Below are 13,073 nucleotides of genomic sequence, written 5' to 3' on the forward strand. Positions count from 1 at the left end.
CTGCTGCTGGGAGGGCAGAGGTGCTGCACACTTGGCAAGGTAAGGACAGATCCAGGCTCAGCACCTCCAGCTGTGAACCGGGAGGGACTGGGATGAGCTGCGATGAGCTGGGATGAGGAGCTGCTCCTTACCCTAACAGTGGAGGCTGTGGCGAAGTTTAAGGACATGGAACAGCCTGGGGTGCCGGCAGTGGTGGCTGGGGCTGGTGGGTGATGGACAAATTCCATCGGGGAGTGGAGCTGGGTGATCCCGGGAGCTGGAGGAGGTGGATTCACTGTGGTGGGATGGGATTTATCTTCTCTGGGACCAGCGAGCTGTCAAATTGCCTGTGCCAGCTCCACAGGCTGCTCGAGGCAGTGCCCATCATGACACGCTGTTGTACAGCAGGACTGAGGAAGGATCTGCATGTCCTTTTATTTTTCTACCCCAAATCCAAAGGAGTTTTCCAAGTTCAGCTCCCATCTCTGTGACTCAGCATCCCTCCCTCCAGGATGGGGACTGTGACTCTGGCATTGTCCCTGCTGGCTGTGGCTCTCCTGTGCCCGGCCACTGCCACCCTGCGCGTCGGTGCCTTCAACATCCAGGCCTTCGGTGACACCAAGATGTCCAACAAGGAGGTGGCAGAGATCATCATCAACGTGAGTGCAGCCAGCACAACGTGGGGACAGGCTGGGCACTGGGACAGCCACAAACGTGGCTCCTGTGCCAAGGACATGTGGCTGAGGATGGGATGGCATCCCAGTGCTGGGGATGCCCTGAGTGGATGAAGGCTTGGTGGGGACCATGATAGGGCATCAGACACAGCCACAGGTCCCTCTGAGCCCCCATGGGGACATCTGCCCTGGGACTGAGGGACATGTGGGTCCCCACGGTGTATCCAGCACCATGCCAGGGTGCCTGGCTGGGAGGTGGGTGGGAGACTGACTCTGAGCTGGCAGCAGGTTCCCTCCCACCATCACTGTCCCCCTTGGCCTCGCAGATCCTGCTCCGCTACGACGTGGTGCTGGTGCAGGAGGTGCGTGACTCCGACCTCAGCGCCGTCACCGAGCTCATGGAGCAGCTCAACAGGTACGAGCGGGGCTGGGGCTGGGACGGCAGCATAAGCAGGGAAAGCCAAGCTGCCTGAGCAATAAAAGGCAAAAAAAAAAGGTCAGCCAAGGGTAGAGAGGTTGTTTTTGGGAAGGGGAATAGGAGAAAAGTGCTGGGGCGCTGAGCAAAAAAAGCCGCTCTAAGTAATCTGGTGAGGGGAATAGGGATACAGGTGGTACAAATCCCTTCTGAAAGCTGTAACCCCACCTGAGCACGCAGGATGGAAAGGAACTACAGCTCTGGTAAGCTCCATCTCCAAAATCCAACAGAACAGGGCAGAGGCACGAGGGGGGAATGAAGTGGGTGGGGATAGGCAGACCCTGCACCCAAAGACTCTCTAAGTGGCAGAAGGACCCTGGGACGGACCCAGTGGTGGATGATACTCTGAGGTGAGTGGCTCTGGCACTCCAGGAGGAAGAGAGGCTGCTGGGGTGGGCTAAAACTGGTCACAGCAGGGCAGCAGCCCCTCCACCGGCTGGGTGCTGACCCCATTTTGGGAAAAGGCACAGCTGAGCACCAGGAGGAAGCTACTGCCACTGTGTTGAAAGCTGGGAGTGCTCCCGAGCAGGTCCGCCCAGCCCGTGTCCTCGCCCCTTCGGTGTCCCCTCCAGCACGGCCACAAAGCAGCCGGGGCAGGGAGGGTGACGCTGGCGCTGCAGGGCCCCAGGCTGCTCACTGACCTAATTCAGCCCTGCTGCAAAGGGAGGTGAGGAGCGTCCCTGCAGAGAAAGGGGTGGCAGGAGCCACCCTGCGTCCTGCTGTGCTCAAGGAGCCACCCCGGGGTGGGACACGGGGGGGTTCAGAGCCACGACACCCCAAGTCACCTCACGGCCAGAGCACAGTGACCCACAGGGACAGCAGAGCAGGACTGGCTGGTGCCAACCCCACGGCTGCCCAGCTCCTGGACATGCCAAGGCTAACCCAGGATGGTACCAGCCATGTCACCGGTGGCAGCCACGTCACCATCCTGCCTCTGCATCTCCACAGTGCGTCCAAGTCCCCATATGACTACGAGATCAGTGGCCCCCTGGGACGGGAGAACTACAAGGAGATGTACCTCTTCATCTACAGGTAACAGGGCTGAGGGTGCTGCCGCCTGTGCCACAGCACCACAGGGACACCAGCACCATGGAGGGGACACAGAGGCTGTGCTGAGCCCCAGGGTAACCATCCCTTTGCTCCCACAGGACAGATGTCGTGTCTGTGGTGGACACCTACCAGTACAAGGACCGCCAGGACGTCTTCAGCCGGGAGCCGTTCATCCTGAGGGTCTCAGCACCCCGCACCAGTAAGCAGGGGACAAGTGGCCCTGGGTGGTGGCATTAGGTGGCTGTGGGGCTGATGTTCCTCTCCCCTGGCAGAGGTGGAGGAGTTTGTGCTGGTGCCCCTGCATTCAGCCCCACACGATGCCGTCGCCGAGATCGACGCGCTCTACGACGTCTACCTGGACATCGTCAACAAGTGGGGGACTGACGTGAGTGTCACAGCACTGGGGGTGGCACCAGGGGTGGGCACTGAGACTGTTGGACCCCTCTTGGGTTCCTGCTCCAAGGCAAGTGCAGCTGGGGCAGGGCTGGTGGGATGGAGACCTTGTTCCTGCCCTGTCACGAGGGATTCCCAGGCACCCAGGACTGACCCCCACCAGAGGGCTGGTGTCAGAGACAGCCCCATTCCCAGACCATGAGCCTCTCCATCTACCCCACTGCAGAACATCATGTTCCTGGGTGACTTCAACGCTGACTGTGCCTACGTCCAGCCCAGTGACTGGTCGTCCATCCGCCTGCGCACCAGCGACGTCTTCAAGTGGCTGATCCCCGACAGCACCGACACCACCGTGGGCAAGTCAGACTGTGCCTATGACAGGTGAGCACCACCCCATGGCACTGCCACCCCCCTCCCCAGCACCCCAGGGACCCCCTGCCCGCCCTGCCCTACCAGTGGCTGAGTGCAGGGGCAGGAGTTGGACCCACCATCCACATCTCCCTGGCAGGATCGTGGTGTGTGGGGCCAAGCTGAAGAGAAGCATCGTGTCCAATTCAGCTGCTATCTACGATTTCCAGCGTGCTTTCCGGCTGGACCAGGAGGAGGTGAGCCAGGACCATAAACCCGGGGATCTAACAGGCACCAGAGCTAAGCTGGCCCAGGCTGCAGGGCTGCCATCATCTCTTCAGGGGGCTCAGGGTGACAAGGAACCCAAGGGGGGAAACAGGAGGGGGGATTTGGGGTCACTGTCTCAAATTTGGGATTTGTCCCCAAGGAGATGAGAAGAGATGCATGGGGTTTTTCATGGCCTTCCATGGGCAGGTGCAGGCAACACTCCAGAGTAAGAGGCAATGCTGGCACAGAGCCCTCAAGTGAGATATGAGGGTCTCAGAGGGCAGGTGCCCTCCTGCCATTGCCCACCACAGGCCATGCCTGGGCCTCTCCATGAGAGGTGCCAAAACTGGAGCCCTGTGTGTCAAGTATCTCAGGGTTCAGAACATTGTGATCCCCTCCAGGAGGCAGAAGGTTCTGGCAGAGCCATTGACTGCCCTGCAGCCCCACTGGCACGGTGAGGGGTGAGGGACTCACATCTCCCCTCCTCTCGCCCTCCTCCAGGCCCTGGCAGTCAGCGACCACTACCCGGTCGAGGTGAAGCTCACGGCCTGAGCTCCTCCTGCAGCTGCAGACCACGATTCCAGCTCCGGCTCCCACCACCACCAACCCCTGTGAAGGCACCCCGTGCAGCCCCATCCACGAGCCCTGTGCGTGGGCTGTTCTGGATCCTGGTCTGGAGAAGGGTGACAGCCAGCCGTGCCCAGACCCCCCAGGACACACAGCTCAGGGCAGAGCTCCCCCAGCCCACCACGAACCAGAGCCTGGGGACAGGCCACCAGCCAGGACACTGTGACCACGGGGAACGAAGCATCCATCTCCTACCTCACTGAAGATTTATTGACACATCTCATTTCATGATTAACTGTTGGAGAGGAGGGAGGACATCCAAGGACCGGTGGGCTCAGGCCACAGTGTGTGGAGACCCTCTCCCTGTCCATCCCTCAGGGGGGCTGAGCAGGCTTCCCCTGCTCTCAGGGAAGGCAGCAGTGGTGTCAGGCACTCTACAGGACAAAGGGAAGCGCTGGGGCAGCCATGGGAGCAGTGGCACGCCACCAATTGCTGGCACTGCAGACAGCTTTGCTGTGAAATCCTACAGCCACTGCGGCGTTTCGGAGGGTGACTCGACCTCCCAGGACCTGCCCCAGGGCGCTTGGATTCTCAGCTCTTCTTCTTCTTCAGCATCTCCATGTACATGCGAAGTGACTTCTGGATGGACTCTTTTGAGATGAAGTTGATGAAGTTCTTGATGTCTTCCTCCCGGTGAGCGACCAGGTGGTCCAGCACCGCCTTCCTCATCATGGACTTGGTGAGCTGGCGGGCGTGGTCTGTGGAGAGGACAGTGAGGATGAGGAGCACGCCCTGTCCTCAGCCCTGACCAGCTCCCAGCCACTGCCACCACCACGTGCAGGTGCAAAGGGGAGGGATCCCACAGCAAAGGGTTCCTTGAACCAGCAGGGAAAGGTGAAGGAAAATCCCACTGTCTGGAAGCTGAACTGGATAAATTCTCATACAATAAATTATGACTGTACTGCTCAGTGGGGAAATGACTTATTTACTGGCACAGATGAAGTGCACTTCCTCCTCTTTGTGCCCTCCAGAGCCCAGCCTCTTCCCAACACCCCCTCCCAATACACACCCCCAGGCTCAAGACAGCAGTAACCAAACAAAATTCCTTGTTATTTGAAACTGCTCTGGCTCTAAGCTCCCCCAAACCAACCCCTTCAACATGTGGCAAGACAGTCTGTTCCTCCCAAACACATTGTAAAAGAAGCCAGCAGCACTGTCCCCTCGAGCTCATCCCTGGGCCTGTGCCATTCCACATGGACACGTGGATGCTGCTGGAGCTGACTGAGGCCTCAAGCACCTCACACACACAGCCAGATGCAGTGATGTGGCAGCACATCTGTGCAACAGATGTTTTATGCACACCCTCAGTTTAGTTCAGCTGTGATGGTGAAATGATGACTGACCCCCCCAGCACACTGGGAACCCCAAATTGCTCCAGTGCCTGTGTGCTACAGACACCTCCTCCTGCACAGACTCCGGGCTCTGATTCAGGGGGCGGGTCTGCAGTGCCTCCTACAAGTCAGGGGAGGGCACAGCTGAGACATGCTGAGGGGTGAGGTGTCACTCTGCCACCAGGACAGCAGGGGACAGAGGTGGTCTGGGATGGGACAGCTCAGATCTGGCAGAGAGCCCTCTCCCAGTCCAGGAACCATGTGCTGCAGTCGTGGAGCAGCCCAAACACACAGGATGTCTGTGCTGTCTGTCTGTCCTCGCACCCCCATCACTGCCATCCCCAGCTCAGCAGAGTGCCAAGAGTTGATCCAGACAATGAAAGCAGACTGGCAGCCATCCAGTTGCTCTCACCCAGCCTGTTCCCTCAATTCCATGGCAGCTTTTCTGGGCTAACACCTCCACTGACAGACACATTCAGTTTGTATCTGGAGCTCAGGCACCTCCAGATTGACTCAGCAGGGCTGGCAGGGTGAGCTGAGCTGGAGCCACGTGCCCTGCACACCCAGCTTCAAGGCTTCCAGGACTGCTGTGCTCAGCTCTCCCACTTCCCAGCCATCCACACCTTCCCTTTCAATGGAAACTGTTACATAGCTCCCAGGTACCAGCCCTGGCATCTGTCCTGCCCACTCGGATCAGATCCCTTCCTCCCCTGCCAGAGGTTTACCAGGAAGGGCCAGCCACCGTGCCATGACGGCCGAAGCCTTTTCCAGGAGCTTCTCCTCTGGCACCAGTTCATCCACGAGGCCAAGCTTGAGTGCCTCGGGTGCAGGGTGGAGAGAGCCCAGCTGGAGGGAGCGCTCAGCGATCCGGTGTCCCACAACATTCACAAACGTGTCCTTAAACCTGGAGAAGATGGGAGGGAAAGCCACAGTGAGGGAAAGGAACACCCAGGGGCAGCTCACCCAGCCACTGGAGCTGAGAGCACCCTGGTCCCACTCCCCAGGCTCGGGGCTCTGAACAGCAGCTGCAGGCTCAGCCACACCGAGAAAATCATGTGAGAAGAACCATTTTTGGCAGTACCCCAACAGAGTTCACTCTCCCCTCCACAAGAGCTCCTCACTGGCCCCTCAATGCACAGGTCCCAGCTGTACCCATTTGCTGTGACATGGGCAAACTTGGTCTGAAAGCTCCTTTCCAACAGTACATTTACATGCTCTAAGGGCAACCAAGGGCCTCAGTATGTTACTGTCCCTACGCTTTCAAAGATCTCCACACCAAAGGATTTTGCAGGTACACACCATGTACCCTGAGAAAAGCATATTCCCAGACTGAGCCTGACCAGTGAGAACCCCCAGCACCAGTTTCAGAGTTGACTGCAGGGTCAGAACTGAGGTCCTTGCTGGTTAAGGACATGAGGACTTTCTGCAACCTGAAAGCTTTTCAGATACCTTTTCAGGATAGGACAGAAATGAGGTACCATCTCCTGCAGCTGCATCTACCTGATCACTGACACACAACCTACACCTCCATGACCTGTTAAACTGCCTAATTAACTCCTCGAAGATGAATTCTTTTTAGAGACCTACACATGGCCCTAGAAGCAGGAGGCACTGGCCTACCAGAAGGGAGCCACAATGCCCAGCTGGGCTTCGTTCAGGCCGATGCTGAATTTGGGGTTCTCTGCCATGATCCTGTAGTCACACGACAGGGCGATGAGGCAGCCTCCTGCTGGGCTGGACCCCTGGCAGACAGAAGGATGGAGTGAGTCTAGGACATGGTTACAAATATCCCCCAGCTTCACTGATCCCTCCAGAGTAGGGAAGACACGGGGTGACAGAGCAGATGTCGCCCAAATTTCTGATCACCTGATCCGAAACAGCCCTAAAGAAGATCTCTGAGAGGTTATCAGGGTTTCATTGAATCACAGAATGGTTTGAGTTGGAAGGGACCTTAAAGCCAATCTCGTTCCAACCCCCCTGCCATGGGCAGGGACACAACCACTAGACCAGGGTGCTCAGAGCTCCATCCAACCTGGCCTTGGACACTTCCAGGGATGGGGCAGCCCAAACTTCTCTGAGCAACCTGTGCCAGGGCCTCACCACCCTCCCAGGGGAGGATTCCCTTCCATTTGTGACCATCTTTGCCATGGTTTGGTGCTGCTCAGCCCTGCTCAGGATGCCCGTGGGAAGACCCAGCTGCCTTCAAAGACGGGCTGTGGACAGACACCACCGGGAGCTGCCAGGGCAGCACCGCACTGGAAAATGAAAAGAAGACACCAAACATGTAACGACCCATCCACGGACATCGAGATTCCAACAGCACTTCCCTGTTGGCCAAGAACCACAGCTGGAGGAGCAAAACCTGGTGGAAGTGCTGAAATGCTGCTACACCCCAGCAGTGTCTGCAGCTCACACGGTGCCTGCAGCATCCCACGCTTCCGCACCTTCCCACACCCCACATGCTGACAGACACGAATTTCGCCCAAACACCCCAACAAACACATTATTTGGATTTGTTTCAGCCTGATTTTTCGGCTGTCCCTGTTTGCACATGGTGCAAACAAGCCACAGCAGGTGAGAGGTGACGAGGGAGGTGGGTCCAAAGGACATACATTGACCGCAGCGACCGTGACCATGTTGGAGCCGTAGAGCCGCAGCCACATCTCCTGCACAGCTCTCCAGAACTCTCCATAGTGTTCCATGTTCTTCCCACACATTTCCATGATGTCCAGGCCAGAGGAGAATATTTTGGGGATAGTCTGGAGTCAGGAAAATACAGATACCACTTAGAGTCACTGTCATCCTTTAGCCCTCAGCGTGGCAGCCTCAGGAAAGTGATAATTATATGCGATATGAGGGTCTTTTGGGGTTCTGAAAATATCTCCCCAGTGCTCCCACAGCCTGGATCATCCCACCACCATGGCCTGCAGTGCTGGGACTCTGCCTGTGGCATGATTTCTCATTGTGAGGGTCCCTGTGTGGGTACAATCAGCCACACAGCACAAAACCTGCCCTGTCCCATTCCCAGGCACCACCTTATCCCCACACCATGCCTGAAAAAAAACACTGGCATATCCTCCAGGAGATCTCACGGGGATGTATCAGGTTGGCAGACAAGCAGATTTGATTTGCATGACAAATGACAACACTTGGCTGTTGTCGTTCTGCCAGAAAAGGGCACAGAAGGAAGATCACAGCCCTTCCAAAAACCAATCAAAGCTGCCTCCAGGCCCTCCATCCCAGTGACCAGTGACCCAAGAGACCAAACATGAGCAAGGGACAACACCTACGGATGTAATGATCACACCCCGGCAGGCACGGTCATTCTCCAGCTTCTCCAGGCTTATGGAAAACTCAGTGAGGAAGTCCAGGCTCAGGCTGTTCACCGGGGGGCTCTTGAACTTCATCATGGCAACGCCTGTGCCAGGATAAACACAGAGATATCAGACTCCCCACCACAGCAGCACACACTGCCCTGCCCAGGGCAGCTTCACCTGCCTCCCTCTTTCCCACTCCTGGCTCTTTAAAAAGCTCCCAGAGCTGCAGGGCCAAGAGCAAGGTCCTGTTTTGCCCAGTGAGCCAGGTTCACTCAGCCAGTGATGGACCTGGAGCACGGACCAGGACATGTGTAGTAGTGACAATTCACGTGTCCCAAAGACCAGCCACCTTTGGGGTCATGCTGCTCAACACTTCCCTTCTCTCTGGGCTCAACAGGTAAAGTTGAACCTGCGTGTTTGTCCCAGCAAACAGTCTTGCCCAGGGGATCACACCCCTGACTGAGCCTGCCAGCACCACCACGGGAAGGGTCTGAGCCCTTGTCCCCTCCCAAAGAGCCCTACCCTGCCCCAAAAGGTCCTCCCCAAATGCTTAGTTTGGGTGTTGTAGCCATTCCCAGGATGGGGACAGCGTGAGGACACACCCAGGGGCCTGAAGGCAGGAGCTGTGAAAGCCACAAGAAGAGGCACCTTTGTTCAGAGCAGGGACTGTGGTCTCGTGACAGCTATTCCTGGTAGCAGAAGTTCCCAACAGCTGCTCCCTGAAGAAGCACTGCCACTCTACCAGGTGCCCAAAGCAGGAACCCCACAGAGAGGACAGTGACAGCCAGGGCTGGCCTGTGGCACCCCAGCAGCAGCAGCCACCTGAAGTGCCCACGATCAGCAAGGCTCCTGACCCCAAACACTTGACTCCAAGGGTCCCAAGCAGCTGCAGCTGGAATACCTGGGGCTTTGGTGGCCTTCCATGCCCAGGGCCACACGGGACAGGGATGGAAGTGCCCCTGCCTGTGCCCCACAATGCCCATGGGTCAAGGGTGACACACCACCATACCTGAGCTCTCGTCCAGCTCCACCTGGATCTTGTTGTTGCTGAAGGCACGACACGGGGCGAGTGGGAGCCTGGGGGGCTGCCGGGGGGCCCTGTCCCATGATGGGGGTCGGCAGCACAGGGGCAGCACACCTGGAGGACAGAGACAGGTAGGGACAGGCAGGGCACAGCCCCCACGGGTGTGGGGCGTGCTCCCCAAAACCGCTCTGCATGGACAAGGTGGGACATGGGGACACCCTGACACGCTGAGGGAGGATACAGGGACACCGCATCCCATGATGGGGGATATGGGGAACACCCTGACCCACTGAAGGAGGATGTAGGAGCACCCCAACCCCGAGTAGGGGACACGTGGGACACCCTGGCCCATTGAAGGAGGGTGTGGGGACACCCCAAACCCGCGGCAAGGGGACACGTGGGGCACCCACGGAGTGACAGCAGGGGGTACCCTGGCGGCGCGGGGGCGCACAGGGGGGTGTCGGGGCCAGGCCGAGCCCGAGGCAGGGCCCGGGCGGGGCGCGGTCCGGGCGCACCTGAGCGGGCGATCCGTCGGGCCAGGATCGGCGCCGCCGCCATCTTCTGCCGCGGCTCAAGGGTACGGGGCGGGGAGGCCCCGCCCCTTGCCCCGCCCCTCCGCGGGACACGGCCCGGCGGTGCCGCGCTCGAGGGGACCCGCCCATTTGCTGAAGGCCCCGCCCATTTGCTAAAGGCCCCGCCCATTGGCTGAAGGCCCCGCCCATTGGCGGAAAGCTCCGCCCACGGTCGGTGCTGCTGCGCGCACGTGCTGCCGCCCCGTGGTGGCCCTGCCTGCACTGCCTGTACTGACTGCACTGCCTGCACCGCCTGCACTTCTTGTACTAACTGCACTGCCCGTACTGCCTGCACTGCCCATACAGACAGTACAGATACCAGTACCCTGCCTGCCCTACCCGTACTGCCCACCCTGCCTGTACTGACTGACTGTGCTGCTCGCCCTGCCTGTACTGCCCATACAGACTGCACAGACATCACTGCCCTGCCTGCACTGCCTGTACTGGCTGCACTGACTGACTGCATTGCCTGCATTGCCCTGTCTGCGCTGACTGTACAGACTGCACTGCCTGCCCAGATTGCACTGCTTGCATTGCTCTGCCTACACTGTTCTGTCCTACCCTGCCTGCCCGCACTGTCCTGCCTACCTGCCTTGTCTTGCCTGCCCTGCTCACACTGTCTGCTCTGCTCAGCCTGCACTGCCCTATCGTGCCAGCACTGCCTGCACCGTTCTACCTCTGTCCTGCCTGCACTGCCGTTCCTGCCTGCCCGTCCCCCCTGCCCTGCATCCAGCCATGTGCCCAAGGTCCCTACACACCTTCCCTCACCCCACAGCCGAGCAGCCCCTGCCTGTCCTCTGCCCGGGACGCCAGAGCCCTGGGAGCTCTGGGCCGGGGCCAGCCGCCCCCGCAGAGCGCTGGCCCGGGGCCTGGGGCTGGGAGCCCCGGTGCTGGGCCGTGCCGGCGGTGGCTGCAGATCTCATCATGGTGGGGGCTGCCCCGGGGGGGCACCACGGGGGCCAGGGCTGGCCGTGCCGGGCAGGCAGAAAGCGTCCGGCAGCGGGATGGCGGGGATGGCACTGCCCCTCTGCGTGATCCTCGCTGTCACCCTGCAGGGTGGCCTGACCCAGGTGCCAGGACCCCTGGCCCGCCCCGGCCCCGGCCCCCTGATCCTGCGGCTGCGGCGCCTGGAGGAGCAGGTGGGTGCAGGGGAGGGAAAGTGGTGCTGCCCAGCCTGTGCCAGGGGGGCGCTCAGCATTTTAGGTCGGGCAGGGACCCGGCACGGGGATGTGGGCTCACCCCACCTCATCCCACTCCCTTGCAGTTTCTCCGGCTCCAGGAGGTGACGCTGAGCCATCTCCAGAGCATCGCCAGCAACTACAACATCTCCTATAACATCGATGGGCGCTTCCAGGCGCTGGCGGAGCAGGCGGAGGCGGCTGTCGCTGCCCGGGCCGCCCTGGGTGCTGAGCTGGCCCGGCTGGCCACCACCGGCCGGCGGCTGCACCGCCGGCTGAAGCGGCTGGAGGGGACAGTGGGTGCCCTGAGCCCGCTGCACCGCCCGGCCACCCATCCACCTGGTGCACCGGTGGAGGCTGGCACTAAGCCACACGGCCTTCTGGACGCTGCCCGGAGCCGGGACAGCCACCTGGAGCAGGAGCCATGGCGCCAGGCTGTCCCCAGCACCCCCAGCCCTCGGCGCCCAAAGACGAGGCGGTGGCAGCAGCGCCGGCAGGAGGAAGGGCACTGGCTGCCGGCTGATGCCAGGCCTGGTGGAGCACCCGCGGAACATGCAGAGACTCCTCGTGATGCAGCACTAGCACCCCAGCCCACGGCACTGGTGCTCCCCACCGTGACCACGGTCCCCCGAGAGCAGCTCCCAGCCCTCCAGCAGCCAGGGGAGGGCAGGGACGGCCCCCTTTCCTCGGTGCCCACCTCCCCCGCCTGCCGCACCGGTGCCGTGCTGCTCTTCCCCAACACCTCCGCCGGGCACGGGGCTGTCCTGGCGCTGGGGCCACACCGGGGGCTGCGGGCACTGTCACTCTGCTCCTGGCTGGCCACTCCAGCCCCCCGCCTCGGTGCCCTCCTCTCCTACTCCACCCAGTTCGGGCGCAGCGAGCTGGCCGTGCGTGGCCATGGCGGGGATCTCCCCGGCTCCGCACGCTTCATCCTGGGGGACGGGCAGTTCCGGGAGCTCCCGGTGCAGCCGCTCCTGGATGGCGAGTGGCACCACCTGTGCCTCACCTGGTCCTCCGGCCAGGGCCGGTACCGCTTCTACGTGGACAGGCGGCTGCTGGCCGCCGGCTCCGGCTTCCAGCAGGGCTACGAAATTCCCACTGGGGGCTCGCTGGTGCTGGGCTGGGAGCAAGACGGCCCCAGCAGGGACTTGGGCACTGCAGGAGCTTTTATGGGTCACCTGGCTGGTTTCGCTCTCTGGAGACGGGCTCTCCTGCCCGGGGAGGTGGCCAGGATGGCGACTGGGCAGGGGCTGCCCCGCGGCCCCCTCCTCACACTGGGCGATGCCTCACTGCAGGGCGGGGTGCGGAGGGTGGCGTGTCCCTGCCTCCAGCACTGCCTGCGACGACCCTGGCAGCAGGAACGGTGCCGGCTCCCAGCGGTCACGGCTGGCTCACGGTGCTAATGCCGAGCTGGATCCTTCTGGGGTGATGGGACGCCCGGCAGAGAGGACATCCCAGGACCGGGACCACCGGAGGTGGGGCAAAGGGAAAGGGGCCTTGGCAGCCCGTATGGCACAGGTGGGACCAAAGCCGGAGGTCGCCTGCTCCCAGAGGCTGTACAGCCCATCCTTCCTATTAAAATGCTCCCGACAGTGGAGAAACCTCACTTATTTCTGCCCTGGTCTTCATTGTAGCGCTCGGTGCCACTCAGAGCCCGGCAGGAGCCGGAGCCCAGGCTGGGTCACGCGCGGGTGACCCCGCTCGTCCCCTGCCCCTGAGTCAGAGCAGGGGAAGCGGAGCACGGGACAGCCCGTGACCGGGGTGAGCCGGCGGGGCCGGAGCCGCTGCCGCCGGTCCCGAGCGCTGCCCCCTCCCGCGGGGCTCCTTGGCCGGGCAGG

General features: G+C 61.0%; 3 protein-coding genes across 3 annotated transcripts; 2 read left to right on the forward strand and 1 right to left on the reverse strand.

Annotated features, from left to right (window-relative positions):
• The first annotated feature begins 491 nt into the window (after positions 1-491).
• Positions 492-3,738, forward strand: LOC120324881 (deoxyribonuclease-1-like 2). Its single transcript, XM_039389578.1, has 8 exons — positions 492-638; positions 980-1,068; positions 2,077-2,160; positions 2,277-2,377; positions 2,451-2,563; positions 2,798-2,952; positions 3,080-3,176; positions 3,688-3,738. The coding sequence occupies exons 1-8, from the start codon at positions 492-494 to the stop codon at positions 3,736-3,738; spliced, it is 837 nt and encodes a 278-aa protein (XP_039245512.1).
• A 258-nt stretch (positions 3,739-3,996) lies between these two features.
• Positions 3,997-10,060, reverse strand: ECI1 (enoyl-CoA delta isomerase 1). The gene is made up of 7 exons (XM_027750935.2): positions 10,001-10,060; positions 9,471-9,599; positions 8,435-8,562; positions 7,757-7,903; positions 6,765-6,886; positions 5,870-6,048; positions 3,997-4,511 (listed from the first exon to the last, which is right to left on the reverse strand). The coding sequence occupies exons 1-7, from the start codon at positions 10,041-10,043 to the stop codon at positions 4,345-4,347; spliced, it is 915 nt and encodes a 304-aa protein (XP_027606736.1). The 5' UTR covers positions 10,044-10,060; the 3' UTR covers positions 3,997-4,344.
• Positions 10,061-11,061: 1,001 nt separating this feature from the next.
• PTX4 (pentraxin 4) lies at positions 11,062-12,638 on the forward strand. Its single transcript, XM_027750893.1, has 2 exons — positions 11,062-11,196; positions 11,322-12,638. The coding sequence occupies exons 1-2, from the start codon at positions 11,062-11,064 to the stop codon at positions 12,636-12,638; spliced, it is 1,452 nt and encodes a 483-aa protein (XP_027606694.1).
• The last annotated feature ends 435 nt before the right edge of the window (positions 12,639-13,073 follow it).

Source organism: Pipra filicauda, unplaced genomic scaffold (assembly GCF_003945595.2).
Source record: "Pipra filicauda isolate LSUMZ 115617 unplaced genomic scaffold, ASM394559v2 scaffold73_size2923735_pilon, whole genome shotgun sequence".
Classification (NCBI taxonomy): domain Eukaryota; kingdom Metazoa; phylum Chordata; class Aves; order Passeriformes; family Pipridae; genus Pipra; species Pipra filicauda.